General features: G+C 36.5%; 1 protein-coding gene across 1 annotated transcript in view; it reads right to left on the reverse strand.

Moving 5' to 3' along the window:
• The window catches only part of LOC149530268 (calmodulin-binding receptor-like cytoplasmic kinase 2), a 106948-nt gene that overhangs the window by 11416 nt on the left and 67917 nt on the right, over positions 1-27615 (reverse strand). Inside the window, exon 3 of the mRNA XM_089811899.1 lies at positions 1357-1601. Within this exon, the coding sequence (XP_089668025.1) occupies positions 1357-1601 (245 nt within the window). The remainder of the gene's footprint in view (positions 1-1356; positions 1602-27615) is intronic.

Raw genomic sequence — 27615 nt, forward strand, 5'->3', positions numbered from 1 at the left:
CCTACAAGAAATCCCATGGATCTTAGGAGAAGATTTTAAAATGATAGAACATCAAGAAGAAAAAGTTTGGAGGGATAAGATGGAGTGGAAAAGTAATGAAAATTTCTCCACTGGGAAAGTCTCCACTTTCAAACTAATTGTAATCAAATTTCTTATATGTAAAAACAAATCCCAGTAACTAATGGGGAACTGGGAGTAGAGAGCCCAATGGGGTTGAGGGCCAATGCTCCATCGAGGTCAAGTGGCACCATTTTCACAACCTTTTCACTATAAAGGCTTTTTAGAAGACACAAAACTTCATGTTGTGCAAAATTTTCACAATTTTTATAACTCGAGGGAGAACTAAGGTGTTTGGCACATTTTTTCTTATCAAGACGCTTCTAAAAAAATTATTTGGTATTCTGTTCTTCTTGTTTAGGCTGGGACTCAATGACTTAATGGCACAACTCTGCCAACTCTGGTTATGGTTGTTAGTTTCAGATTGTTGTTAACCCTTTTTTATATTTACGAGCTGAGGGTCTACCTAATACCATCAAATATAATTTATTCGGTCCACTTTCCTTTCTCTTTATGTCAAATGTCTACTATATTTTTATGTTTTTTGTAACTAAGAAACATTTCCTCTTTAAACAAGAACTATATTTATATTTTATTGATGATCATTTCTATATATGTTTAATATATATAGTATGGGTGAACCCAACAACCATGCAGAACCAAGGAAAAGAATCAGCGATCGTCCAACCTGAATATGAACCAGCAACGTAGCTGAAATAAATGGATGTACACAAATTTTTAATAATCTTGAGAAAAATAATGGTCTATTAAGCATCTTAAACATGTGGTTCCCAAATTTAGGTCAGATTGATCTATACCCAGATGTTTACAAAATACATAAGAAAGGCCCATGAGTGAAATTATATTTGCGAGATAAGTCTAGTTTTAAGTAGTGGGTTAACAAACACCAAAAAAGGCAACTTTGCAAGGTGCAAGACATTCCTATGGAAAAAAACTACAATCTTCCCATGGACTATTCGAAAGGATAAAGGCAGTAACTGTTACATCATCTTTCTAATACCATTAACTTTTTGAAAGCATAAGGACATTAACTGTTACATCTGAATTCTAAGATATGAAATGAAGTCTTCACTTTGCCTGACCTGGTTAATAGGTCTTGATGCCAGCCCTTTGGTATCTCTATTCCACATAATAAGTAGAACAAACGCGTGGGAATGAACAACCACCAAAGATATGTTGTGGGATCTTCTCTTTATCTCTATTCAATTTACTTTGATAAAAAATATTTATAAGCAGTTACAGTTTACATATGTAAATTATTGCATAAGCTAATCATACCTTCTTAGCTCGTTTGACAGCAACAATTCGACCATCATCAAGCTGACCTTTATAAACCATTCCAAAGCCTCCTTGACCAATCCTTAGTGTTGGTGAAAAGTTACGAGTTGCTTTGTTGATCTGGGTCATGGTAAAGACAATAGCTCCAACACTACTACTTTGGCGTGGAGAAAGCATGTATCGACGAGGGCTAGCTGTCGCCAGTTCACTTGTGGAGCTTGCCTCAAAAGATGAAATCGAGTCCACTTTACCAACAACAGTGACAACCAACAATAGAAATAGACAGCCTTAGATAGATACACAACAAACAGATTCTGGTAAATAACTCTTTAAAACACTGAAATCAGAAGGAGCAGGACTGCAAAAAATTAGACATTTTCTTTCCACAATTTATATACTTTTCTGAAACTAGAACTCTAGCTTCCCTAATTAATCATAAATTCTATATTATTTATCCCTGCTAAAAGTTGATTGGTTGAAGCACAAAAAGATAGTAGGAAGGCATTTCACAAAACTCTCTTTTAGGCAGAACAATTGCATATTGGTGCCAATATTATAAATAGACAATAGTTAAAGCAACAAAGCAAATACAAAGATTCAAAGCCCTGTTAATTAATCGAAGCCACCTTTGATGCTAAAATTCATTTTCAACAGCATACAATAAAAGTAAAAAAAACTTGAAAACAGCCACAAGGAGGATTAATGGAAGAACAAAACTGTGAATTATAGATGGTTAAGTCTGATAGAAGACCCAAATATGCACTTCTTACATTTTCATACCTATTAGATTCAATTTTTACAGAGCCATTAACCAAATGGAACGAGATATGCTGTGTACAAGGTTTCACACCACAAAAACATTGCATGTGCAGAGGTGGAACAAAAAGGACTGTAAGAATATCTAACATTTATTAAATAGGCTTTCAAACACAAGTTATTTCCAAGAAACACAGATTTCTATATACAGAACTTCAAATAGAGAAACAAAATCAGAAGATTCCATGAATTGTAAAATCCAATAATATAGGCTCTTTTCTAATTGTGAATGTTGCAGCATCTAATGGTGCATGTGTGTTTCAAGCTTTCAATCAGCAGAACCAAACTCTCCCATGGGAAATGTATAAGCCCTAAAATACAAGATAGTCCAAACAAATGAGAAGAGGAGACAAGCAAACATGCATTGAATCAGAAAACTAAATGGCCCAACATAACATATTTCTATTTGAGTCTGCAAAGCTCTTATAGAGAGAACCTATAAATCCACAGTCATAGTTACCAAATCCAGACAAATTTGGTTCGAAGCTGACAGAGTCCAGTACTTCGAATATGCCAGACTTGTCCAACTTGGTCCAAACTTTTCAATTCCTATTAAATATTTGTCTCCAAATTTTTTGACCTCCTGAACATGTTGATTTTTTAATCCAGGTTTATAACCGACACAAAATAGGCATAAAAGAAGAAAAAAACTAAAAATGCCATGAATTTCACACAATGTACACAAGACTTCTAAAAGTTATACAGTGTTGTTCAATAAAAAATAATAATAAAGTTGTACAGTACAAAATTGATGACAATGTTGGCTAATACTAACATCTTTTATGGATTCCACTGAAAAATTAATTATTAGCTCGTGAGATTTTAAAAACAAAGAACTGGCAAGAGCAACCCCCCATGCATCGACTACTAGCAAGCACCCCATATACGCACATGCCAAAATGGTTTAGAAAGGAGTTATTTGTTAATTGGATCAATACTTATCTCCATTACCCTTGATTGAAAACATGGTATGAGAGTTTAAGAAATTAACTATTTGAGATGAAATTCCTAAATCAGGTTCAGACTACATCTTCCTTCTATGTTGGCAAGCAAATTTGGTAGATAAGAATGCAAGGATTTAAAAGTGAAACTGGGGCCAGTTAAATATCCCTGAATCTTTATCATCAAATACAACTCAGACAAATTTCATCTGATGGACCCACAATATGAACAGAAATCCACATCGAACAATATTACTCTTACAAAAATGCTACTAAACTTTACTGGATGCTAAACAAGATATTGCCACAGTCCTCAATGGCAGACACTCGAGGTGGGATATTTTGTTTTAACTAATTTCGTAGCCACAATTTTTTAGATTTTCTTTCCCTTTTTTTCATTCTTTCTTTTCCCTATTTGATGTTGGTACAGTCCCAAATGGTGAATCTGACCCAAGTTCGACCAGTACATACTCCAGCTGGACCCACAATCTGGGGCTATTCCCATGCCATACTAAGACCAGGACCCATACCCAGTAACACAGGGTTGAAAGGATAACTGATCCCTCAACCACAGATGTTTTACCTGAAGAAACTCACCTGCTTGTGCTCAGACAATAACCATAGATGACACACTAGTGAGTGCTACCAAACTGGAACCTACAAAATACTCTCAGCAACATCTTTAAACCAAAACAACTCTCAACTTCCCCAACCAATTACAACTGTCCCAAGCCACAACTTGTTCCCACTTTGTAATTGTTCACTTGGTCTTCCAATACTTCAACAAAATTTAAAAGCCCTAAAACAACTACTTAACATTCCAGCATGACATTAGACTTGATTCAACCACTTTATAGCACAGCATTAGACTTTACCCAAAACCTAAACGTTCAAATTTTTGACAAGTACCATAAACATCTTGACACAAAACTATGACTTCAAACTTGTTTTACTATATGATTCAATACCTCAAATTAAAACTCTACCTTATTCTCTTTAGTGTGCTAAATAAATCATAACTAAGGTATCCAAGTATACCTTTGATTAAAAAAGCATTAGCACTAAATAATTTAAATTTTCTGCAAAACGAACTCCAGAAAGAAGTCTTCCTTTGACATCCTAGCATGTTTACATGCAGCCCCATTCATACAAATGAATGTCATAATCTGTCTTTGAGCATAATCAGTTTGAAATTCTCCCTTCCAAACTTTGACAAATGATCTTTGAGCCAACAATTTTGTTCATTCTGACTCCTAGCCTTTAATCAGCAGACTCTATTACAAACTTTTTACTCGTGACCTTAAACTAAAGTATTAACTCAATTATTAGTATATTTCAATCAATATTTTTACTTCCCAAGGTAAATTCAAAGAAAATGTGCAAGAACAGATATTCACAAAGCTGTCAAACATCTTGTCCCTGAATGTCACCATTCATTTCCTCAACTACTACATCAACTCTAAGCATTTAAGGCAATAACCACTGTGCAAATGGAACATGATATTTTCCAAGATAATTTCATGCTTGGTTTTTCAATCTGTTCTGCATAGAAAAGACACGAACACAACCCAATCCACTTCACTCTTAAATTGTAAATGACATTCTGTTTCATCTTGTTCTGCCCCAATGGTTCAGAATTTCATTAATACATTTCACCGTAGCACAAACTAGAATAACTTGTTACAGGCATTTAAACAATATTCTGTGCAATCATGATCTCTTGAGCTTCTGTACCTAACTATATTGATTTTCTCTTCACACAAGATCATTCACTATTAATCTGCAATTTATTTTATTCTCAGAAATAAAGTTTTTAGTTTTATTTTCAGATACCGATTCGTCTACGATAGACCTGGATGCGAACACAATGCGGACAGATGTCGGATGCGTCTAGAAGCCCCATAGAGGCTTCCAAGAAGCCAGCCACAGGCTTCCAGACGCACCTGGAGGCATCAATGGGTCCAGCGCCCAGAAATACATTAAAAAACAAAAAACAACTTAAGTTGCCCAATTTGCATGTGCTTAATTGATGTTTAGGTCCTTTTTTTGCAATGAAACCCTAAAATGACCCTCAAGCTGAAAGTTGAAGCATTCCCAACTCATTTTGGAACTTTGTTTGCAGCTACAGCCTACTTCTCATTTGCTCTCCAATTTGCATTGTCAAGGCGAATCCAGCATTTTCGAATAGAATCAATCAGAGGGTGAGAAATAGCTTCCTCGAAAGAGTTTAAAGCATTTAAGGTAAGTGATCAATCCCTTTCTTGCGTACTCTGATGATTTTTTTTGAGTTTTTGATAAAAAATTTCAAGTTCTTGAAGAAATTTTTCAAGTATTTTTCCAAAAAAAAAAATTAAAGATATAAAGAAGCAAGTTTGGGTTTCTATTTAGAATTTTTTTTTCACTTTTTTGCACTTGTATGCATGACATTCATAGTAATTAGAACCTAATTAAAATTTATTTATTTTCTTATATAATAGGTTGCAAAAAACTAGGGAAGAATGGACACCAGTGGTAGTGCTAGTCAAAGTTCAGTGGGGGCCCATGGAGGGCAAGGGACTGGTAATTTCAAAACTGATATAGGATCTCCTTTGTGGAGACATACAAGGATATCACAAGTTTTAGGAGGTGGCTCATACCATTGGAAGTGCAATTATTGTCAAAGTAACAAAGGAAAACCTTTCAATAGCTCATATTCCCAAGTTAAGCTTCATGTTATGGGCCCTACTAGCAAAGGATTTATAATGTGCAAAGGCAAAAATGGTACTGGGATAACTAGTGCAGAAATACTTTCATTTGTAAAAGAACGAGAAGTTGATGCATTGGTCAACAAATCAAAAAAAAGCTACTATCAAGCTCCATCCTCAAAGAGCAAGACACATGCACCCACGGAACCAATTGTATCCTCCCAACACCCATTCTTGCAAGTACCTGTACCAAAAGAGACTAAGGCAAAAGTGGGAATTTCAACCTGCAAAAGAGGCCCATTGCACACCGTATTTAAAATGGAGGCAAGAGACCTTGTTGATGAAGCTATTGCACGTTATCTCTATGTGAATGGGCTTCCTTTCAACTTGGTGAGATCACCATATTGGGAGTAAGTGGTGGCATCAATCAAAGAATCACCATTAGATTACACAAGCCCGAGGTATGAAAAGGTGTATACAACTCTATTGCAACAAGAGAAGACACATATAGAGAAAGACCTCCAGAGTCCAACCAATCAAAAAATCTTGGAAAACTTCGAGTCTAACTATTGTGTTAGATGGTTGGAGGGATACAAGAAACCAACCACTGATTAATGTGATTGTAGTCTCTCGGACAAGGGTGTTGATTATGAGGGGGAAGTGAAGGACTCCAAATTCATTTCTAGAGTTCTCATCAAGGCCATCGAGATGGTGGGTAGTGAGAATGTGGTACATGTGGTCACAAACAACACCAAAAATTGCAAGGGTGCGGGTGCCTTGGTTGAGAGCCTACTAGTATGACCCTTTTTTTTTGGACCCCATGCACTGTACACTCCCTTAACTTGGTCATGCAAAAGATTGGCACTCAAATAGATCGGGTGAAGAAGATTTACCAAAAGGGGGAGGAGATACAAATGTTTATGACAAACCACCACATGTTACAATCTATGTTTAGAACACACTCCAAATTAGAGTTGCTGAAGGTAGATTTATTTTTTGAAATTACTAAGTTTCAATGTTTCATGGATTTGTAATTTAGCTAAAATTTATAATTTTACTATCAATTGACATATTGTTAACTTGCTTAGGTTGTTGATACCCGTTTTGCATCTCATATAATTGTTATGAGATAGCTCCTCAAGGTAAAAGATGCATTAAGCCAAATTGTCATCTCTAATCAATGAGGCATACGAAAGGCCTCAAATTTAGAAAGAGCCCAAAGGTTCATGGATTTGGTCTTGGATGAGAGTCGGTGGGCTCACGTGGCATATATATTGGATTTCACCATATATATTGGATTTCACCATATATATTGGATTTCACCAAGCCCATCATGACTAGGCTATGCTTTTCTGATACGGATACACCTTGCTTAGGAGATGTTTATGATGGCACGGACACCATGGTTGAGAAGGTAAAACATTCTATACAAGCACATGAGAGTGACCCCACACAAAGCGAAGCCTTATGCAATCAAGTGGAAACAATCATCCACCATCGTTGGGAAAAGATGACTACCCCATTTCACCTCCTTGCATATGCCTTATCTCCTAGGTACTATAGTGAGGAGGTACTTGGTATGCCGGGTAGAGTTGCACCATTTGCGGATGAGGATGTTGTTGAGGGATGCCACAAAGCTCTTACAAGACTCTTCCCACTAGAAGAAATGCATGAAAATTTGAGGCTAGAATTTGGGTTGTTAGCTTCAGGATTAAAGCATTCTCCATTTGCATGAAAAGGACCAAAATAGAATGCAAGCTATCACATGGTGGTACAAGTATGGTCAACCTTTCAAGCATCTTCAACCTCTTGCAATCAAGGTCCTATCAAAGGTAAGTTTTTTATTTTTTTTGTTTTATATTTACCGCTTGCAATTTAGAATTTAGTGTTTCACACATTCTTTAAAATTAATTTTCTTTTCATTTGTATGTTTTGTGACCACAATCTACTAGGTTGCTAGTTCTTCTGCTACTAAAAGGAATTGGTGTACACACTCATTTATCCATTCAGTGAAGAGCAACAGTTGGGCTCCAAGAAAGCTAGGACTTGGTCTTTGTCTACACCAACTTGCATCTTTTCTCACATAAGAATGATCATTACAAGGAAGGGACAACAAAGCTTTCGGATGTAGCCCCAGAGTGTGTGGATTTGGATGCAACACTTCATGACCTTACTACAACTGGAGATGGTGATGATGATAGCGTGTCACATGGTGTATCTAGCATAAGTGGAACCATTTTTGGTTTAAATGATCTTTCAGCGTTTAGAGATGAAGATGAGAATGTGGATTTTCTTGCATATCCTTATGATTAAGACTCTGATGCATATTAGACTATTAGTTGATTGAATCTTCAATCATGAACTAAAATTTTTTTTTTTTGGAATCTTGAACATGACCAATTGGCAATTGGTTATAACATTGTCAGAACTCTAATGTTGAACAAGCACATATTGATGTGAATTTTGATAAAGGGTGAAGTATCATAGTTATACTATCAAATGATTTCTTTTTGTATATTTCTTGCATTTCTTTGCATATATATATATATATATATATATATATATATATAACTCTAATGTTGAACAAGCACATATTGATGTGAATTTTGATAAAGGGTGAAGTATCATAGTTATACTATCAAATGATTTCTTTTTGTATATTTCTTGCATTTCTTTGCATATATATAACTCTAATGTTGAACAAGCACATATTGATGTGAATTTTGATAAAGGGTGAAGTATCATAGTTATACTATCAAATGATTTCTTTTTGTATATTTCTTGCATTTCTTTGCATATATATATATATATATATATATATATATATATATATATATATATGTTTCCTCCTGCATCAGCATCAAGAAAAAAATTCCTACATTCCATATCCGCTTCTAAATCTGCATTGAAAAGAAACCCGATCCAGTCTAGTGATGACTACGATAAGGGAACCATCTGCCCCAAAGACACAAATATCGATAAGATCCATTAACAGGTTTAGATCAGAAACAACCAATGTCATTCAAGATTTGTCCTTAACTCCTCCTTTCCTATGTGAATGTAGAGTCATATCAAAGGATGTCTTTGATTTTTTGACTTTTTTGCTCTTAACAATTACCCAACCCTCCTCTATCTTGGCTGCCTCCTCAAGCAAAACCAAAGATTTACCTCCACACAAACCCCCATCAGCCGCATACCTTACTTCTTGCTGATTTTGGTGAATCTCACTTCTCCAAATCTTGCTGATTTTGGTTCTCAACAGCAAGGTCATCCTCCACCCATGCCTCTAAACTTCTTCTTTTCTCCATTCCATCCAGCATAGCAATTTTATTTGAAGGCACTAACATCTTATCACTTGCTGAGTTAACAACCTTAATGCTATATACAAAACTGGTTATATAGTAGAATTCAAAAATTCTTGTTGAAGCAGATCACACCAAACTCCCTGAGAAAATCTCCTTTGTTGTTCCCCCTTCTTTTCCACCATGTAATGGAGCTGGGATGCATCCTTCCTCCAAGAGGCTGTCTTTCCCCATCTCTCCTTAGAAAATTGGCAAGCCATGTGCCCAATCTGAAAACATTGATGGGCCTCCAAAAGGCCATTACTTTAAAATCTTTTTATCTTGTTTTCAAGCAGTTATCTTGCAAAACTAGTGATGACTCTATGGTTTAAAGCACATGAACTTATGTTTTTATGTATATGTTATATATATGTTAAGACATGAAGTAGAAGTATGGGTAGTTCAAATATGCTATATTTGCTTGAATCTATGGACAGAAATGGTATAATGAAGTAATGTTACATGCTGATAAATGTTTCCCCATTTATGCTATGTCTTGGGTAGTTTTCCTCCTATAGCCATAAGATTTGCAAGAATGGTAATTTGAACTTTGCATCCTTTCTCTAGTACCGATGATGAAACAAATATATGTATGTGGAATTTGTGTGCGCATTGAATGTTTTGCAGGTACCTGCCACGGATATTCAAAGATCAACACCTTAGCGCTAAAGTCAAAGCCCACTGGATTGCTAAACTGTTGCAAGTGGAGCAAGTCATTATATGCTTTATGTTGTTGCAGCGCACGAATGTAACTTCCACAACTTGCTATATTCCTGGAGGATTTATTCGTGGTTAAAGACATTTTTGTTTCAAACTTTGAGTCTGTAATTGATCCTCATTAATGGAGTGATTCTAGAGTTAGGAAGTAGCAGTAGTTTCCTTTAAATAATGATTGTTGTAGCTTTGAGAGCAGTTTTGGAGGAAGAAATAAGATAAGTTGATTTAGTGTGATACTATTTTTAATCAAGTGCAATTCTTTCACCATGAATGAATAGAATGAGCAGTTCAAGTTTATTTCTCTTATCTTGATTGTCTTTTCTGTTCACTCATCCAAGGGAGGCCACTTGGTGAGTGAACTATTCTATTAGAATAGATTTCATTTTCTTCTTGTTTCTAAGTAAGGTAGAATTATGTTGCTCCTACAACCATTAATAACAAAATCAGTGAACTATTTCTGCAGCACAGGTGCATAGATAGGTTAACTGTTTGCAGCATTATTTTAAGTTCAATTGTTGTTTCAATTTCTAGCATAGATTTCTTTCAACATTGTCTTTGCTTTAGTTGTAATGACTTAAAAAAGAATTAGAGCATATAATTTGAGGTCACCATCTCAAGTTTACGCTCTCAAGTTGACAAGTTAAATGAAGTCAGTGAACTATTTTAGGTAAAACACATGATGCTCTCTAACCATAGAATCGCCGTGAAAGGATGTCCAATCCTTTGTTACTAAGGTATTAAGTTGATCAGCCATTTTTGGCGCCGTTGCTAGGGAAGGTGTCAATCTAGTTCAATCGTAAAGTCATTATGTTAGCTTAAATTCTGCATTATTTTGTATGCCTAGAAGAAGAGACCTCCTTGGGAGATTTCTTCCCTGTAATATTCAAGAAGACATTTTTAATCCTGAGCCTAAAGAACCTCACAGCGAGAACGAAAAAGAAAAGCCTTTTGAAAATCTATTCGCTGCTGCTCAAGAACAAATACCCTCATGCTCTAAAGAATCCTTGCATTTGAATGATCTTTTTGTTGAACCTGAATACCAAGATAATCCACTTCCCCTTGTTATCTATCAACCACCACCGCCAGGTCCTCCTCCAAGAATGGCTCGGCCTCAGCCTACATTTCCTTTTCCTATTCCTCCTCAGCAAGGTAATCAAAACTTGAAGAATATATCTTCTGTTGCACTTCCCAAGTTCTATGGCCTTTACTTAAGACCGTGATATCCTTTACAGAAGTTATTGCTATACAAGTGATGCTCACAAGCTGAAGTTGTTTCCTCTTTCAACTTGATATCCTTTGCAAAAGTTATGACTATAAAACTGATGCTCACAAGCTGAAGTTGTTTTCATCCACCTTAAAGGAAGCTGCTCTGAGATGGTTCATGGGGTTGGGTGCCAATGTTGTAGCAGATTGACCTGCAAAGTATAAAGAATACTGCAGGGGTCGAAATTTGAAAGGGGGTGACATTTTCAAAATGTCCCAAAAGGACAATGAAACCTTGGAAGACTATGTTTCACAGTTCATGTTCAACCTGCAGCATAACATACAGCATCAACTGAATGAGGAATCAAAGAAACATCTTTTTCTAAGAGGTGTAAATGATGGAAGTATTGAAGCTCTAGAACTTATGGCAGGAGGAGATATCACTCAGAAAAACTGGACTGATATACAGATTATAGGTTTGAATTATTCCAGGGCCACTGTGAAGAAAGGTAAGGGACTTAGAGACCTATCACATAAGTCTAATGGCAATTCAAGAGTATCAAAGATGGAACTATCCAATTTGCTGTCAGATTTCAAACAAGACATCATTAATGATGTAGCCACTCAACTGGATACCATGCAAGCGAGAAGGAAGGACAAAGCTGATGCCATGTTAGCTAAATAAATGCCTACTAAGTTTAAAGCCATTGATGAAAATGGAGAGGTGCTCTACATTGCTCAACGAAAGCCATGGGCTCAAAGACAAGGTATGCCACAAGATCCTCTTCAAAGTTATAATAGTAACAATCAATGGCAAAATACTAGTTTTAGTGGAAATAATAATTGGCAAAAGCCTCAGCAAGGTTGGTCACAAAACCAAAATTGGAATACCAAACCTAGTCAGCAAGCCTTAATGCCACCACTTCAGCAGCAGGTTCTAATGCCTCCTCTTGTAGCCACTAATACTCCTAAGCAAACTCGACTACCAGCTCAGCCTAATCCTAATCCCAACAATACCAAACAGCCAACACAACAAAGCTATGTTATTTCCTTGAATGATGTCCACTTAAGGTCAGGCACTACTCTTCCTTCACCCCTGTTGGTTCCCAAAACCGCAAATTGGAATCCTACGAGCCTTGCCTGCTCGATGCTAGGATATCCAACCAGTTAAAGCCAACTTGACAGGATTGATCGATGCGATCCAAATCCCCTGCGCTTTTGGCTCTGCAAGGCCAAGGCAAATGTACCTAATCCTGGATAGAACATTTATATCCAAGACGCTTATAGCAAGATTAGAATGTGAATGCGAACTACAAGGATTATAGAAAAACTTTAAACTTGAAAATTATGAATAAATAAATAAATGTGATAATGTTTTAAATAAAGAATGAACGCAACAAATGAATATATTAATTCCTCAATAGAAAGAAATGAAACAGTTGCCAGCATATGGATTATGAATCAAGAGTACCATAAAAAACTAGTGCTGAATTAAATGGGCAATCAGTGTCAATATTATAAGTTGAAATGTACAACTTTATAAAGTTCTCAATTTACTTAAACTATAAACAATTTCAACAATTCAGACGCAACGAATCAATTATATGAACACAATTTTAAACTAGTCTAGGATGCACTTTAACGCCTGCGATATGGAGACAAACTAGACATAAATATGGAAACAATAAAATATTTCACAATATTTACGTTTATCAAGATTAAAATGCAATAATGACCCAGTCCACTTGTCCAAACATTAAATATTTATAGAATTTTTTTTTTTTAATTATAAAGGACACAACTTAATAATATTTCAACTCTGAAATTTAGAATAAATAATTATGCCAAAAATAAAATCTCACTAAAGACATTCCTTATAGAGGATCCATCTATTGCGAATTTATCCGAATTGCACAAAATTCACCCAATTCAATCCATGGGCTTTGATCAAGAATTTGTTTCTTCGCCAATCGGAGAATACAATACATCATAAGTGCATAATATGTAAAAAAATTAAAATAAATATGAATTGTATCTATTATTCACTTTACATGTAATACTTATAGACAATGAAGAGGTGCAAAGCTTCTCACAATAACAAAGTGCCTCTCCATAACTATTAACTAACCGGGTGTATGACCTTAATTATATATATGCTATGAATATAATTCACAAGCCGCTCAGTATACATTTAATTTATTAACCAATTTATTTAGGAACTTTGCCTCTATACACAATCCAAATCTATGTTAGAACAAGCATTATTCCTTCCCACAGCACGTAAATCTCCCAATTCTCCTTGATTTATCAATTAGATCTGAAAAAATCCTTGTGGTGCCATATAACCTTTCACCTAGATTCAGCCGTTTGATTCATTGCCGTATCCTTTGCGTGTATATCTCTGTAGCTTGCTCATGCTTGCAATGACATTTCAAATGAAACAATATATCTCCAGAAACTTATCAGGTCTTCATACCTTTATATTCATTTGATTATTATGATCCCAGTTTCCGTCATAAGAGGGCTCCAACTTCTGTTTGTATTACACGGCAATTACAAAACATTCGCTTCTCCCATCGTCTTCACTTAGGCTTCTAGGTGACTCCTGTGAAGTGCCATATATTGTTCCACAAAGATAATTTATGCCTTTTGAAGGTGACTCGTGTCCTTATTCTCCAAATTCGCATGGTCTCCTCATTTCAACATGCGCCTTCATTGGACCTGCAACAAAAACAGAGTAATGTTAGAAAATTTGTGTGATATATGACACAGAACTCTTGTCCACACCTGTAGGCCTCGAGAATTTGGAGCAAATATCAAATGATAATCGACGGTTCTCTGCATGAAGAATTACATCGGTCCCTTACTCTCTGTGAAGTGGCATCTTTCATATTGTCATCTCAATGAAATTCCATTCTGTTGGTCTCCTTCATCAATTTTTATCATTGTTTTTAACCATTATAATCAGACTGGCCATTTCTGTATAGATACTCGGTCCTGCATCATCTATTGACCATGCCGCTTATAGTGCTAAATGCATTACCATTTCATTAGAGGCTCATATTTCCGTTGACTATTTATGATAACCATCATTGCTGCTCAATTTTTCACGAGTTTACTGTCATCAGTTGCTTATCATATAATCAAACATGCTTGTGTTGAAATCCTAACATCTTCAATAACAATGCAGTTTCATCCTCCAGAATCGAATTAGATCTGTGCTAAAGTCAGAAAGCACATCCCTCGTTCAAATTTTCGATGAAGGATTCCAAAGATCTTTGTTTGACTGGCCACTATAATACTTCAACGATTTATCTTCAAACATTATTCTTTAAGTAGTTGCAAGTAACTTCCGGTATCTTTTCAGTGTGCAAGAGCTCATCATTATATGTGGTTGCTGACTCCAGTTTCGACCATTCCATATATCCTAGTATACAAAGTTATCATCAGGTTGTTATTACATTCACAAATACCAAGGAACAAGTAATGCAGTGACACTTCTGTGGATTATTTGTTTACTCTTGCATGTCATTTGTGACAATAATTTCAGAACTTTGGCTGGGAGTGACGCGCTACAGCTGGGACTTGATTTTAAGTAAATGTCATAATGGACAGCTTAACCTTAAATACATTTACTGGTAGTAAGCTCTTTTTATTGAATGTGCAGGTCTAAGCTTGACACACTTTGAAATGAAAATAGAGTCACTGCTGCTATTTTATTCTGGAAACTCACACATACACACATATGTATGAATCTGCAAGGATATTTATATTGTGGGCTCTGCTTAAATTCTGTGAAACCTAATTAATGGACAAGCTGAAAAGTATACTTAGCTCATCATCCAGATCGAATCTCTTACTAGCATTATGATCTTCCAGGTTTTAGTTTAGTCGGCATGTTAATGATAAAAGGATGAAATATAATATAAAGATGGGTAAAAAAGAGATATAAATGGAGTCCTTAATTCTGCAAATTTGGGCTCCATCAACCCCAAAGGCCCATAATAATTGAAGTTGAAGATTCCCCGACTAAACAGACAGATGTGTCAAATCAGCAGACCTCTTCTGTAGCCAAAGGACCTCCATTTCCTCATAGGTTGATGGAACAAGGCCGGCCTGCAGAAAACCAAGCAGTAATTGATTTGCTCAATCAGCTAAAGCAAATGACAGTACAAATACCATCACTTAATGCTATCAAGGAAGTCCCTGCCTATACTAAAGCTATCAAGGAAGCATGTATCAAACAGCCAAGAAAAAAGAAGGATCCAAAAACTATTCAAGTCTTAGGACAATTGTCTGATTTAATGTTGGATAAATTAATTGTACCTAAATATTCTGACCCTAGGAGTCCTGTGGTTACTGTCACTATTCATGGGATGCAAGTTCAAAATGCTTTAGTTGACTTAGGAGCATCTATAAATGTAATGACAAAGGAGGTATTGTCTCAATTGTATATCATTGGTCTCAGAGAAACACCAACCATACTTCAGCTTGCTAATAGTTCTATTATCAAACCGAATGGGATGATGAAAGATGTCATAGTCACTTTAAACTCTTGGGAGTATCCAATAGTCTTTGTTGTCCTTTCCCCAAAGGCTAACATGGGTGGATATCCTTTAATTTTAGGGCGACCATGGTTAGCCACTACAGATGCCTATATAGCTTGTCGGTCTAGAAAGATGACAATATCCAATGGTATTCATACTAAGAACATGACCTTATACTCCCTTGCTCAGCCACTGTTGCTAGATGACTAAGTAATCTGGCTAGACTTGGGCGACGATGATCCAGAGGTCAATTCCATCCATCAACTAATAATGATAGGTCAAGAGTAATTTGTAGCCTCTCGAGAAGAAGATGAGATCATTTCATCCATTATCATGAATGAATATGTAGAGCCTCAAGTGTGTCCTCAAGTGGAATGTGTCCTAGAAATCATATTACCACCTTTGAACACACCCCAACATTCAGAAGCTTCCCAATTCCTTCACTCATTATTACCTCATGAGATGGATTCTTCTCCTGTTGCCCAATTATTCATGATAGATAAGGTTATTAAGATGGAAGTTGGTCCAAAAACGGAGTTGAATGTAAACAATGCTTTATCACCTTCCCATCAGAAAATTACATTGCAATTACTATAGGAGAATCAAAAAGCATTTGCTTGGGACTACATGAACATGAAAGGACTAGACCCTATGCTTCGCAGTCACAAGATTTACATCAGTCCTGACTTCAAACCTGTCCGATAGCCTCAAAGCAGAGTTAACCATGTTTAAGGGATATAGTTAAGAATGAACTACAAAAACTATTACGTGTTGGTTTTATCTACTCCATCTCTGATAGCCAATGGGTCTCACCCCTAGTTATAGTACCAGAGAAGGGAGAAAAATGGAGAGTTTGTGTAGATTATAGGGAGCTCAATTGAGCCACTAAGAAAGACCACTTTCCCTTACCAATTATAGATCAAGTTCTTGACAACCTAGCTGACAAGAAATGTTTCTCTTTTCTGGATGGTTTTAGTGGTTGCAATCAGACACAAATAGCTCTAGAGGATCAAGAAAAAACAATTTTCACATGCCCATGGGGAACTTTTTCCTACTTAGTTTTACATTTTGGCTTGTGTAATGCCCCAGCCACATTCCAACGAGCTATCATAAGTATCTTTTTGGATATATCGATTGACTGTATGGAGATCTACATGGATGATTTTATTGTTTATGGGACTACTTTAGAGGAGGCAAAAGCCAACTTAGGGATGGTACTCAAGAGATGCCAAGACTATAACCTTTCCCTAAACAGCGAAAAATGTTTTATGATGATGGAAGGAGTAGTACTAGGTCATTTTATCTCATCAAAGGCATCCAAGTAGATCCAACAAAGATTGAAGTCATTAATACCTTGATTATGCCAAAGAAGCATAAGGATGTACGAAGTTTCCTAAGACATGCTAGATATTATAGAAGCTTCATCAAGAATTTCAATCAACTTGCAGCGCCCCTTCATAACTTGTTAAAAAAGGATTCTGAATTTGCCTTGGACTCTGAGTGTGTTACATCTTTCCTGCAGCTTAAAGAAGGTCTCACCAGAGCACTAGTTTTAAGAGGACCCAATTGGGGACTACCTTTCCACATCCATACAAATGCCTCCAATTATGCTATAGGTGCAGTGCTAGGCCAAAAGGTAAATTCAATTGAACATGCTATTTATTTCATCAGTAAAAACTTGCAAGGTGCAGAGTTTAACTACACAGTCACTGAAAAAGAGCTATTTGCAGTTATTTATGCACTAAATAAATTCAAGCACTATATTATTGGATATGAAATATTTGTTCATACTAATCACTCTGCTATAAAGTATTTGATGAATAAGCCTACAATATCAAGAAGATTGGCTCGTTGGTTGTTACTTATGTAGGAATTTGATATCACCATAATAGATAAACCTAGCAAGGCTAATGTGGTAGCTGACTTTTTCTCTCAGTTGCATGTCCCTAATGATCCTACAGCCATTGACGACAATTTTCCAGATGAACACCTTTTCCTATTGTCAACACAAAATCCATGGTATGCAAATATTGCAAATTACCTAACCACAGGAAAGATGTCAATTCACTTCTCTACCAAAGAAAGAAAGTTACTAGCTGAGAAGAGCTTTAACTATTCTTGGATTGTTGGTTGTATGTTTTATACTGGTCCTGATCAAGTAATGTGTCGGTGCGTAAGGGAAGATGAAACATATGATATCTTGAGGGCATGTCATGATGAGCCCTATGGAGGTCATTTTGCAGCCAAAGGGACAACCTTTAAAATATTGACAACCAAGTACTATTGGTCAACTTTACACAAGGATGCAGCTAGATACACAAAGAAATGTGATAAGTGTCAACATATGGGAAGACCCACTAAATCGGATTAACTGCCCTTGCAGCTTCAAGTAGTTGTTGCACCCTTTAATAAATGGGGGATTGGCTTTGTAGGTCCTATTGAACCCTCTTCACAAGGTAAATCCTATATTCAAGTTTGCATTGATTATGTAACTAAGTGGGCAAAGGACAAACCCATGAAACACCCAAGGGATAACAATGTTGCCAAGTTCTTGTATGAATCCATCTTTACACATTTAGAGTCCCTAGGGAGTTGTCATCTGATCAAGGAGCTCAATTTACATCTAATCTGATAGCTACTCTCATGGATGAATATACTATTCGGCATGCTAAATCATCACCTTACCATCCCCAAGCTAATGTAGAAGTTACCAACAGGGAGCTGGAAGCCATTCTCACCAAAACAGTAGCACTTCACAGGAAGGATTGGGCCACACGCCTTCCTGAAGCTCTTTGGGCTTATAGAACCACCTGGAAATCTACAACAGGTTTTACACCTTTTGAGCTTGTCTATGGTAGGTCAATTGTAATGCCTGTGGAGTTTGAATATAAAACATTAAGGACTACGTTGGAGCTTGGTATGGAACTCACTATTGCATAGCAAGACTAAATTTTGAGTTTAAATGGCCTTGATGAATGGCGCAAATCTGCATTGAACAACACGAACTCATCCAACATCAACGGAAACAGTGGCATGATAAGTTTATCAAAGATAAAATGTTTGTTGTGGGAGATTGGACCCTTCTTTATGATTCCAAGTGTCAACACAATCCAAGAAAGTTTCAAACTCGCTGGTTAGGATCATATAAAATTGTTGTTGTATTTCCCAATGGAGCAGTCCAGTTGTCTATTATTGATCCTGTTCGATTCAAGTTACTTGTCAATGGGCATCGCCTCAAGCTCTACAATAAACCAGTTAGTCGCGAGGAGTTCCTATAGGAGTTTCAGCATAGCGAAGATATACTAGTTCTTGCAGCCGAGCAGTTTAGGTCTTCTACCTTGACTGCTGCTAAATCTTGATTCCATTCAAGATTTTCATAATAAACACTTTCTTTTTTAAAGTAATTTCTCTGCCATACACTTCAACTCACCCTCTCTCTTCACCATCTTACCATCCCATCCCATCACTTTCAATAATCTTTTCCATAACACTTTTCCTTCAGCACTTGCCAGGTACGTGCAACATGACCTTGCATATATTTTATTTTATTCATTCTTTATTAGAAATTCATGTTGTTTTTGAATTTATTACTCTTGCATATCCTGGCCTAGTGGGACCCATGCCCTTGGTTAGTTGGAGGGGGAGGGGATATTCATTTTTTTCAAAATTTCAAATCGCATGTAAACTTTAAAAGTTATTGTCTTATGAGATGATTGTCGTCACATGTTGATGACATATCCTTCCGTGATTGTGTCATTAAGGAAATTAAGAACATTAAAAGTTGAGCTTAACTTTTAATGATAATTAGCAACGTGTTCGGTGTGGCAAACTTGTACACAAGTGAAAAATTATGAGACTTGATGTAAGGAAGGATATCATGAGTGATGAGAGCAATTTATGTCCTAGATTATGCCATATTTTACCCTTCATATAAGCCTTCATGTTCATTTCAATATTTATTTTAATATTCCATTTTCTCCTTTATGCTGCATATGATCTAATATTTATGAATAGTATTTGAATATAGTTATTAGATAGAATATGTGAATAAATAAGATCAAATTGTATTTATCTAACAAGTTGATAATATGTCATAATTCTTCCTGTCGCCCGCTATGCATCTTCTTGTAGCTCTTTCACCAATCTAAATCTCCATCAACTTTAAAATATATGACACATACTTACCTCGATGGAAATATTTCTTATAATATTATAGGGGAAGATTGCAAGCCTTAATTTGTATTGCATATTGTTTCTTGCTAGCATGGAGACACTTTGTTTTCATCAACATTTGCTGCAGACATCATGGGGCAAATATGGAATGAAAAACCTATGTAAATATGTGAAGATGATAGCAAGGAGACTTAAGTGGATATATGCTGAAAAACCTATGGTTCTAAACATTCTGTTACAACCAAATTATGTCTTATTACTTATTGGTTATGGACCAAAACAAGACTGCAACATAATCAATATAAAGACAATAATAGTCCATTGGTATGGTAACAGCAAAATACTTATTATCTGCATATATCAGATTTCTGCTATTCTTGGTATGGATTACCTATCACCGTAGTTATTGCATTTTTAAAGCTGTGCCTATATAAGAAGCAGTAAACGTACGTAATGGGCTGTACATTTCTGCTGATTACTGTAAGGAACCTCAGCAAACATATTGTATCAGCATATGCTGTGTTGGAATAAAGTTATACTTTGCATGATTAAAACAACGTAGAAACAGCATTTTCTCCATCCACAGTGCAAGCCAGGAGTAAGGGCCCGCTCCATGGTGAAACACGGTGATGTATTCGTTAGTCTGTTATTCTATCTTGTATAAATTTATATTTCTTGCTTAGATTATCATCACAGCATACTTTAATGTTTGTATCAGTTAGTGAGTTTTTGATTAGTCATCCAATAATTAGAATATAATATAGATATGATTTTATTATTGTTTAATCTATAGATTATTGTCATTATTATTTTTATTTCAGGAAGATAGTTTTGTTTCTGACCTTTGTATTGTCAAGAAGTGACAGTTCCTGTTGCTGCAATCATTTTGATTTCTTGTAGATTTAGTTTTGAGTGTTTTAGCTGCATTCATAATCCTTCATCTCATTGCTAGCATCCCTTGATGGCATACTGCTTGGATGCCTTTCACAAGCTTACGCTCTCAGATTGACACTTATAGACCAGCCGAACTTCGTCATAAAATTATTGATTCTTTTGTTATTATTTGCGCCAATGTTGGCCTTTCAATGAGATTTCGTGCACTAAAAATCTTTAAGAAGCATGTAGTAATAGTACGCCGTTTTCTCTGTCTGGTGCCATAACATTGCAAATTCTGTTAACTCGCCATTGTTGAGCTCTGAAAACACCACGATTTTGCCAAAATTCTGTTGTGCGTAAAAATGGGTGGAGGTCTTCAGAGATATGAACTGGTTGATCACAGGGTTTTGTTGGGTGACGCAGGCGATTGCGAGATGTTCAGGAGAAGATGATGGTTAGATTACTGCCTCAGTCTTAAGGGATTTGATGAGGAGATTGCCCATCAATTTCTGAGCACCTTGAAGGATGGCTTTGCAATGGTTAAGGGCCTCAGAATTGAATTTACAAAAGATGTGATGGCCAAAGTCATTAGGTTACCCCAGGAAGGAGAAAATTGGGTAACGGATTTTGACCTACATACAATTAGGGCACAGTACAATGTGCATCTTGACCCTCTGCTGGACATAGAAAAGAAAAAGGGCACCTCCAGATTATCGTTTCCCTTGGAGTTTATCCAACCAGCAACATTTATCATTCAATACTTCACTTGTGAAGATCATTACAAATACTTGCATGCCCTACATTTCAAGATTTTGGCTCATCTGCAGCATGATTATAGACAGGTAAATCTTCCCAATTTCCTGTTTAACATTGTTAAGAAGCAAGCTTCTTTAGTACAATTAGGAAAGGATCAGTCTGTCTCCCATCATTGCTTGATAAAATTAGCTGTGGAAATGGAATTAAACAAACAATCAATTGGGACATGGGAAGAGTTTTTACAATTAAAAGAGGTAGAGCCTAGATTGGTCGGCCCTAGAGGCTAGGGTGTTGGACGAAGGGAAAGGACATCTACTGGTTTTTGCAAGGTTATTCCTAGGACTCAAAATGTTCCTGAAGACTCTCGCTTCAATTCTAGACTAACTAAGAAGAAAATTTATAAAGCTGATGCCTCTATTTCGAGCCAAAAAAAAGCAAAAATAGAGAAGTTGCTAGTGCCCCCAAGACCCCATCATTTGTTAAGACTAGGTCTACTATTAGGAAAGGCAATGGTAAAGCTATGGAACCAGAAGAAGAGAAATCAGAACAACAACCTAATGATGAAAGTAATATTAATAAAACCTTGCACTCGCAAGAAGAGGAAGCTTCAAAAAAATCTCCTGAAGCACCTACAATAGAAATGTCTGCAAGCAAGAGGAAACGAAAGAATCCTCCATGCCTGTCTACAACTCCTACGAGGCGAAGTGCGAGTTGTTTTGAAGGAAATAGGGTTACTGAAACCTCAATTCCAATGGTTAACCTAGAGTCTTATGAGTTTGAGTCCTCTTCGGAGGGAAAATTGCAACAAAACATAGCCACTGATAATGAGTGCAATAACTAAAGTCCACAACCTGAAGTTAACCTTAGTGTTAACTATGTACTTGTTGATAGTGATAAGGAGTCTAACAAGCCTGAAGCATCTGGGGAGTTCGAAGAAAGTCTTGTTATGCAGGATACTTGTGAGAATTTAGAAGGCCTTCCTTCTAAGGACTATCCAGAATTCAGACAAGAAATTGTTGAGGAAGTAATGGAAAAGCTCAATCAAGATAGACTAGATACACTGGCTATAGCAACAGCTGAATCCAGTAAGGAAGAGAATGTGGTGACAACACTTGTTATAAGGAAAGGAGAATGCTCCACGCCACAAAGTGCCAACAAAATTCTCCATCCAACATCTAATTTGATAGACATTTTTAACCAAGAAACATTACCACCACCCAATCTGTCTACACCTTTGTCCGCAAGGATCAATTTGTTCCAACAATTGTTATGGGAAAGAGCTCAGTGGAAGTTGGAAAGAGAAAAATTGAAACATGTTATTAATGAACAAAGCTATCAGTTGAAGCAGAGCTTAGACCAGAATGAAGTTTTAAAAAGGAGGATTGAACAAATCACAGGATTGATTCTTGAACTGATGGAATGCAAATCACCATCACCGGTGTGTCCATTGTTTCTCAAAGAACAACTTGTAAATTTCAAATTGACTAGAATTGTGGAAGGGCTTAATCCCTCCATTTCAACTCCACATGAGTTTTACGACACATTCCAATCTATTCCAATGCCTTTGAAGAATTTATTGTGTGAATTATATCTCCATAATTTGGCAGTGCCCAATGACACAGAGTGGAACTCACTCCTTTATATAGGGGATGTGTAGTTGAGAGTAGTAATGTCTTGGATGCAGAATGAGATAAGTAGGGACCATCAAGTTGCACCTTGCAGGGATAATGAAATGACGGTTCCTTTACTCATGAGACCAGAAGTTCAAAACTCTAGATGGACATTTCTGGATTGGATTTCTATTCTAGGCAACCCTGTTGGGGCTAGTAAAGTATGCTCAGTCAGAGAACAAGCCTTTACAGATTGGGAACAGCACTCATGTCGAGATGTCGAGACAGCAATTATTGCTTCAAGGCAAAGGTGGATGCAGATGCCACATGACCTAAAGATAAGAGAACCCCACTCTCCTCAAAATTTAACTCTTGCTACTATTAAAATTCCATGGTATATCAATTTGGGAAGGAGTCGGTTCAAATGTTGACTTCCATTAAGGTGTCAACCTCTCATTCTCCTGCAACCACTACTAGCAGTGAAAGACAACGCAGAGGATCATGATATGATAGCAGAAGTTCGGCAATGGAGAAGGCTCAAGGCAAAATATAGATACTTTGACTATGTTACGAATGAATCAAGGGAAAGGACAGCTAGTGATTAGAGAGTTCAGGCCAGAATTAGAAATTTCATGGTTGTTGGGGACCAGCAATAGCTCAATTGGGGGGAATGATGGGCCTCCAAAAGGCCATTGTTTTAAGATCCTTTTATCTTGTTTTCAAGCAGTTATCTTGCAAAAATAGTCACGACTTTATGGTTTAAACAGATGAACTTATGTTTTTATGCATATGTTATATATATGTTAAGACATGAAGTAGAAGTATGGGTAGTTCAAATATGCTACATTTGCTTGAATCTATGGACAAAAATGGTATAATTAAGTAATGTTACATGCTGATAAATGTTTCCCCATTTATGCTATGTCTTGGGGAGTTTTCCTCTTGTAGCCATAGGATTTACAATAGTGGTAATTTGACCTTTGCACCCTTTCTCTAATATTGATGATGAAATAAATATATGTATGTGGAAGTTGTGTGCGCATTGAATGTTTTGTGCCGTGGATATTCAAAGATCAACACCTCAACACTAAAGTCAAAGCCAACCGGATTGCTAAACCATCACAAGTGGAGCAAGTCATTATATGCTTTTTGTTGTTGCAGCACACGAATGTAGCTTCCACAACTTGTTATGTTCCTAGAGGATTTATTCGTGGTTAAAGATGTTTCTATTTTGAACTTTATGAGTCTGTAATTGATCCTCATTAATGGAGTGATCGTAGAGTTAGGAAGTAGCTGTAGTTTCCTTTAAACAACGATTGTTGTAGCTTTGACCGCAATTTTGGAGGAAGAATAAGATAAGTTGATTTTCATAGCAGCAGAGTGTGATACTATTTCTAATCAAGTGTAATTCTTTTATCGTGAATGAATAGAATGAGCAGTTCAAGTTTATTTCTCTTATCTTGATTGTCTTTTCTGTTCACTTGGTGAGTGAACTATCCTATTAGAATAGATTTCATTTCCTTGTTGTTTCTAAGTAAGGTAGAATTATGTTACTCTTGCAGCCATTGATAACAAAACCAGTGAACTGTTCCTACAGCATAGGTGCATAGATAGATTTACAGTTTGCAACATTACTTTAAGCTTTAAGTTGGTGTATTAGTTTCTAGCATATATTTCCTTCAGCATTGCCTTCGTTTTAGTTGTAATGACTTAAAGAAGAATTAGAGCATATACTTTGTAGTCACCATCTCAAGTTTACGCTCCCGAGTTGAAAAATTACATGAAGGCAGTGTACTATTTTAGGTCAAACACATGATGTTGTCTAACCATAGAATCATTGTGAAAGGATGTCCAATCCTTTGTTACTAAGGTATTAAGCTGACCGGCCAAACATCTCCTACACCAAGAGGGTAACCCTTCGTAAACTAAGGGTTGCACCCAAAATCCTTTTGAGGTTTTCAAAGTAATTTCCACAAGAAGCCCTTCCACCAAATTCATCCCTACCAAAATCCGAGCATAGGTTGAATGCAATAAACTTGAAGATTCTTCATCAACTACTAAAAATTTACCTAAAGAATTTCCTATAACATCTAGATATGAATCAAACAACAAATATAATGGCAGATTTGCAAGTCTTACCCTAAGTGGAACCTTGTCAAAAGTTTTCTTTGCTCAACAAAAGTTGGGTGACTGAAACGAGCCCTACTGGCTCTCAAACAATTTGTGTTGAAGAATTGATTTCTTTTTTTTATTTTTTGAGGTTTTGCAATTTTTGATACAACAATATAGCAGCAAGAAGATATTGCAATAACAATTTCAACTCAAATATTTGAATATTACATAGGGAATACACTACTGAAAATTTCAGATTTTAATATCTATTTAAATACTAAGTATATTCACAAAATTCCAACAACCCAGTTGATAAAATATCTCCTATTATCTAAATCAACAATACTTACTAAAATTAGAAGTTAAGATCCATGAACTTACATGTAAGGTATGCCTTGAAACCCTCTAAATGAAGACTAGCAACAGCAAAAGAATACTTCAACAAACAAATGCAATTGCAAATATGGAAAACACAGCTCCCAAAGTGCAGATAGAAAATAACACCTAAAAGAAAATATAAATGAGTGCTCAACCAACTCCAAATTAACTAGCGCACAACCACTTCTCAGCAACAGTAATAACAGTATGAGAAGATCCCAAAATCTAAATTCCCAACACCGTAGTATCTCCCAACCACAGTGTATACAGCAATGGAGATAAAGAACAATTCTCAGAAAATAAACTCACAATACCTCAGCTACTATGAACTTCTCAGGAACAAACCCCTATACTTCAACAAGGGCATAATACTTTAGAACTTCAAAAGTGTCACAAAGACAACAAAAGAAAAAATAATATTCAATCATATTCCTTTTCCATCAAATGGCCTCATGTTTATAATCTCCAAATGGCACAAGTTTCCCAAATGAACTTCACTTAAGAAGCTTCTTCCATACAACATTAAAATATAATAAAGTATCATTATAATATAATTTAGTAATTGCTTTTGGCTCCAAAAATGACCTTTTCCACCATAACATAATATTCTGACACACAAGGCTATTGTTTCTTGTGCCCACAATTTTAAACTTTTCATCCCAGTTCCAACGAGCTATGATACCGAGGTGCCCAACATACAACACCAATAAAAATAGCAACCTCAACATATTTAGATGAGCAATAATCATAATTTACCCGTCTTGCGAAAACAAGTAAAAGAGAATTAAAATCAAAATCTGACAACACCAGAGTGATCCTGATGAAGAAAGACAATGAGTGAACATGACTTATTATAAATAAACGCTCCATCCAAGACTGTCGGAGCCGAAAATAAGAACTAAGACTGTCACTCAACTCCTCTAACTCAACTAAGCTCATTGAAACCAACAATTTGACTTACTATAAATAGTAAGTCCCTCAAACAGAGTCATAACACACTATAGGCTATTAGAAAGCCTATAACCCCACAACTAAGACCCTCAAATCTCACTGTTAGCTCACATGGGTCGCGATGGTAAACTGGCAAAGCCAAAATTGGGATATTACAGTCCTCCCTAAGATTGCTTGTCCCCAAGCAATCCTAGAGCAAAATAAACATCACAATCCACCTAGATCCCAAGGGTAGAACTGCGTACTATCCCTACTGTGTACGAGCAACTCTTGTAGCACTAGTAACCAAATAATAGACATCAACATCACAATCATCTAAAAACTAACTCTACACATTGATGGAGGGAACAATTCATTGGAACTCAACCCAACTAAAATACCAACTCTATCCCCCCATGAATAGCCATCAAATTGACACTCACACCCAACTGCACTAAGGAGATGGTAAAAACCATAGATATCATAAACACTACCATCAACTCTACCCTCTGCCAAACTGTCCTAGGTGTGTAGATATTGCAAGTGGTCTAACTTGCTGCTGTCAATCTCATCTGCAAAAGCTGGTGCTAACCCATCCCATAATGGATGGTATGAAATTGGAGCCAATCCACATTGGCATAAAATGAGATACTCTACTTGTGGGTCAAAAGAGAAGTGATGAGCACTCCTCACAGTGTAATGCCGATAAAAACTCCCAATCTTTGCCAAGGGCTCATCAATATCAAACTAGGAATCATGAGACGGCTTCGATCTCTGACTCCAAACTACTAGTCAGGCAAGATCATGGGCAATCCTCTCAGCAAAACCAACCATGAAATCCCTATTGGGAAGTATGATAGACAGAGTCTCTACAATCTTTCCCACCAACCTCTGAATAGCACGAGAGCCTAGGATGAAACTACCCTCAGAAACTTTGTATGAATCCTCCCGCACATCCGAACTCCCCAAAAGATACTCTATGAAAGACTTTGCGCAATAGAAACTATATGTGGAAGCATCAACCTGCTCCCTTGTTATCCACAGCTAATCCCTTTGAAAACATGGCACAACAAAAATCACACTACAGTCCTGAATTGATGCTCTCACCTTTTTCGTACCTACTGCGCCCATACCCTGGGCGGATGTAACTGCCACATCATCACACCCCACATTCC

Source organism: Cupressus sempervirens, chromosome 11, assembly GCF_028749045.1.
Source record: "Cupressus sempervirens isolate cs-2001-9-10 chromosome 11, ASM2874904v1, whole genome shotgun sequence".
Taxonomy (NCBI): domain Eukaryota; kingdom Viridiplantae; phylum Streptophyta; class Pinopsida; order Cupressales; family Cupressaceae; genus Cupressus; species Cupressus sempervirens.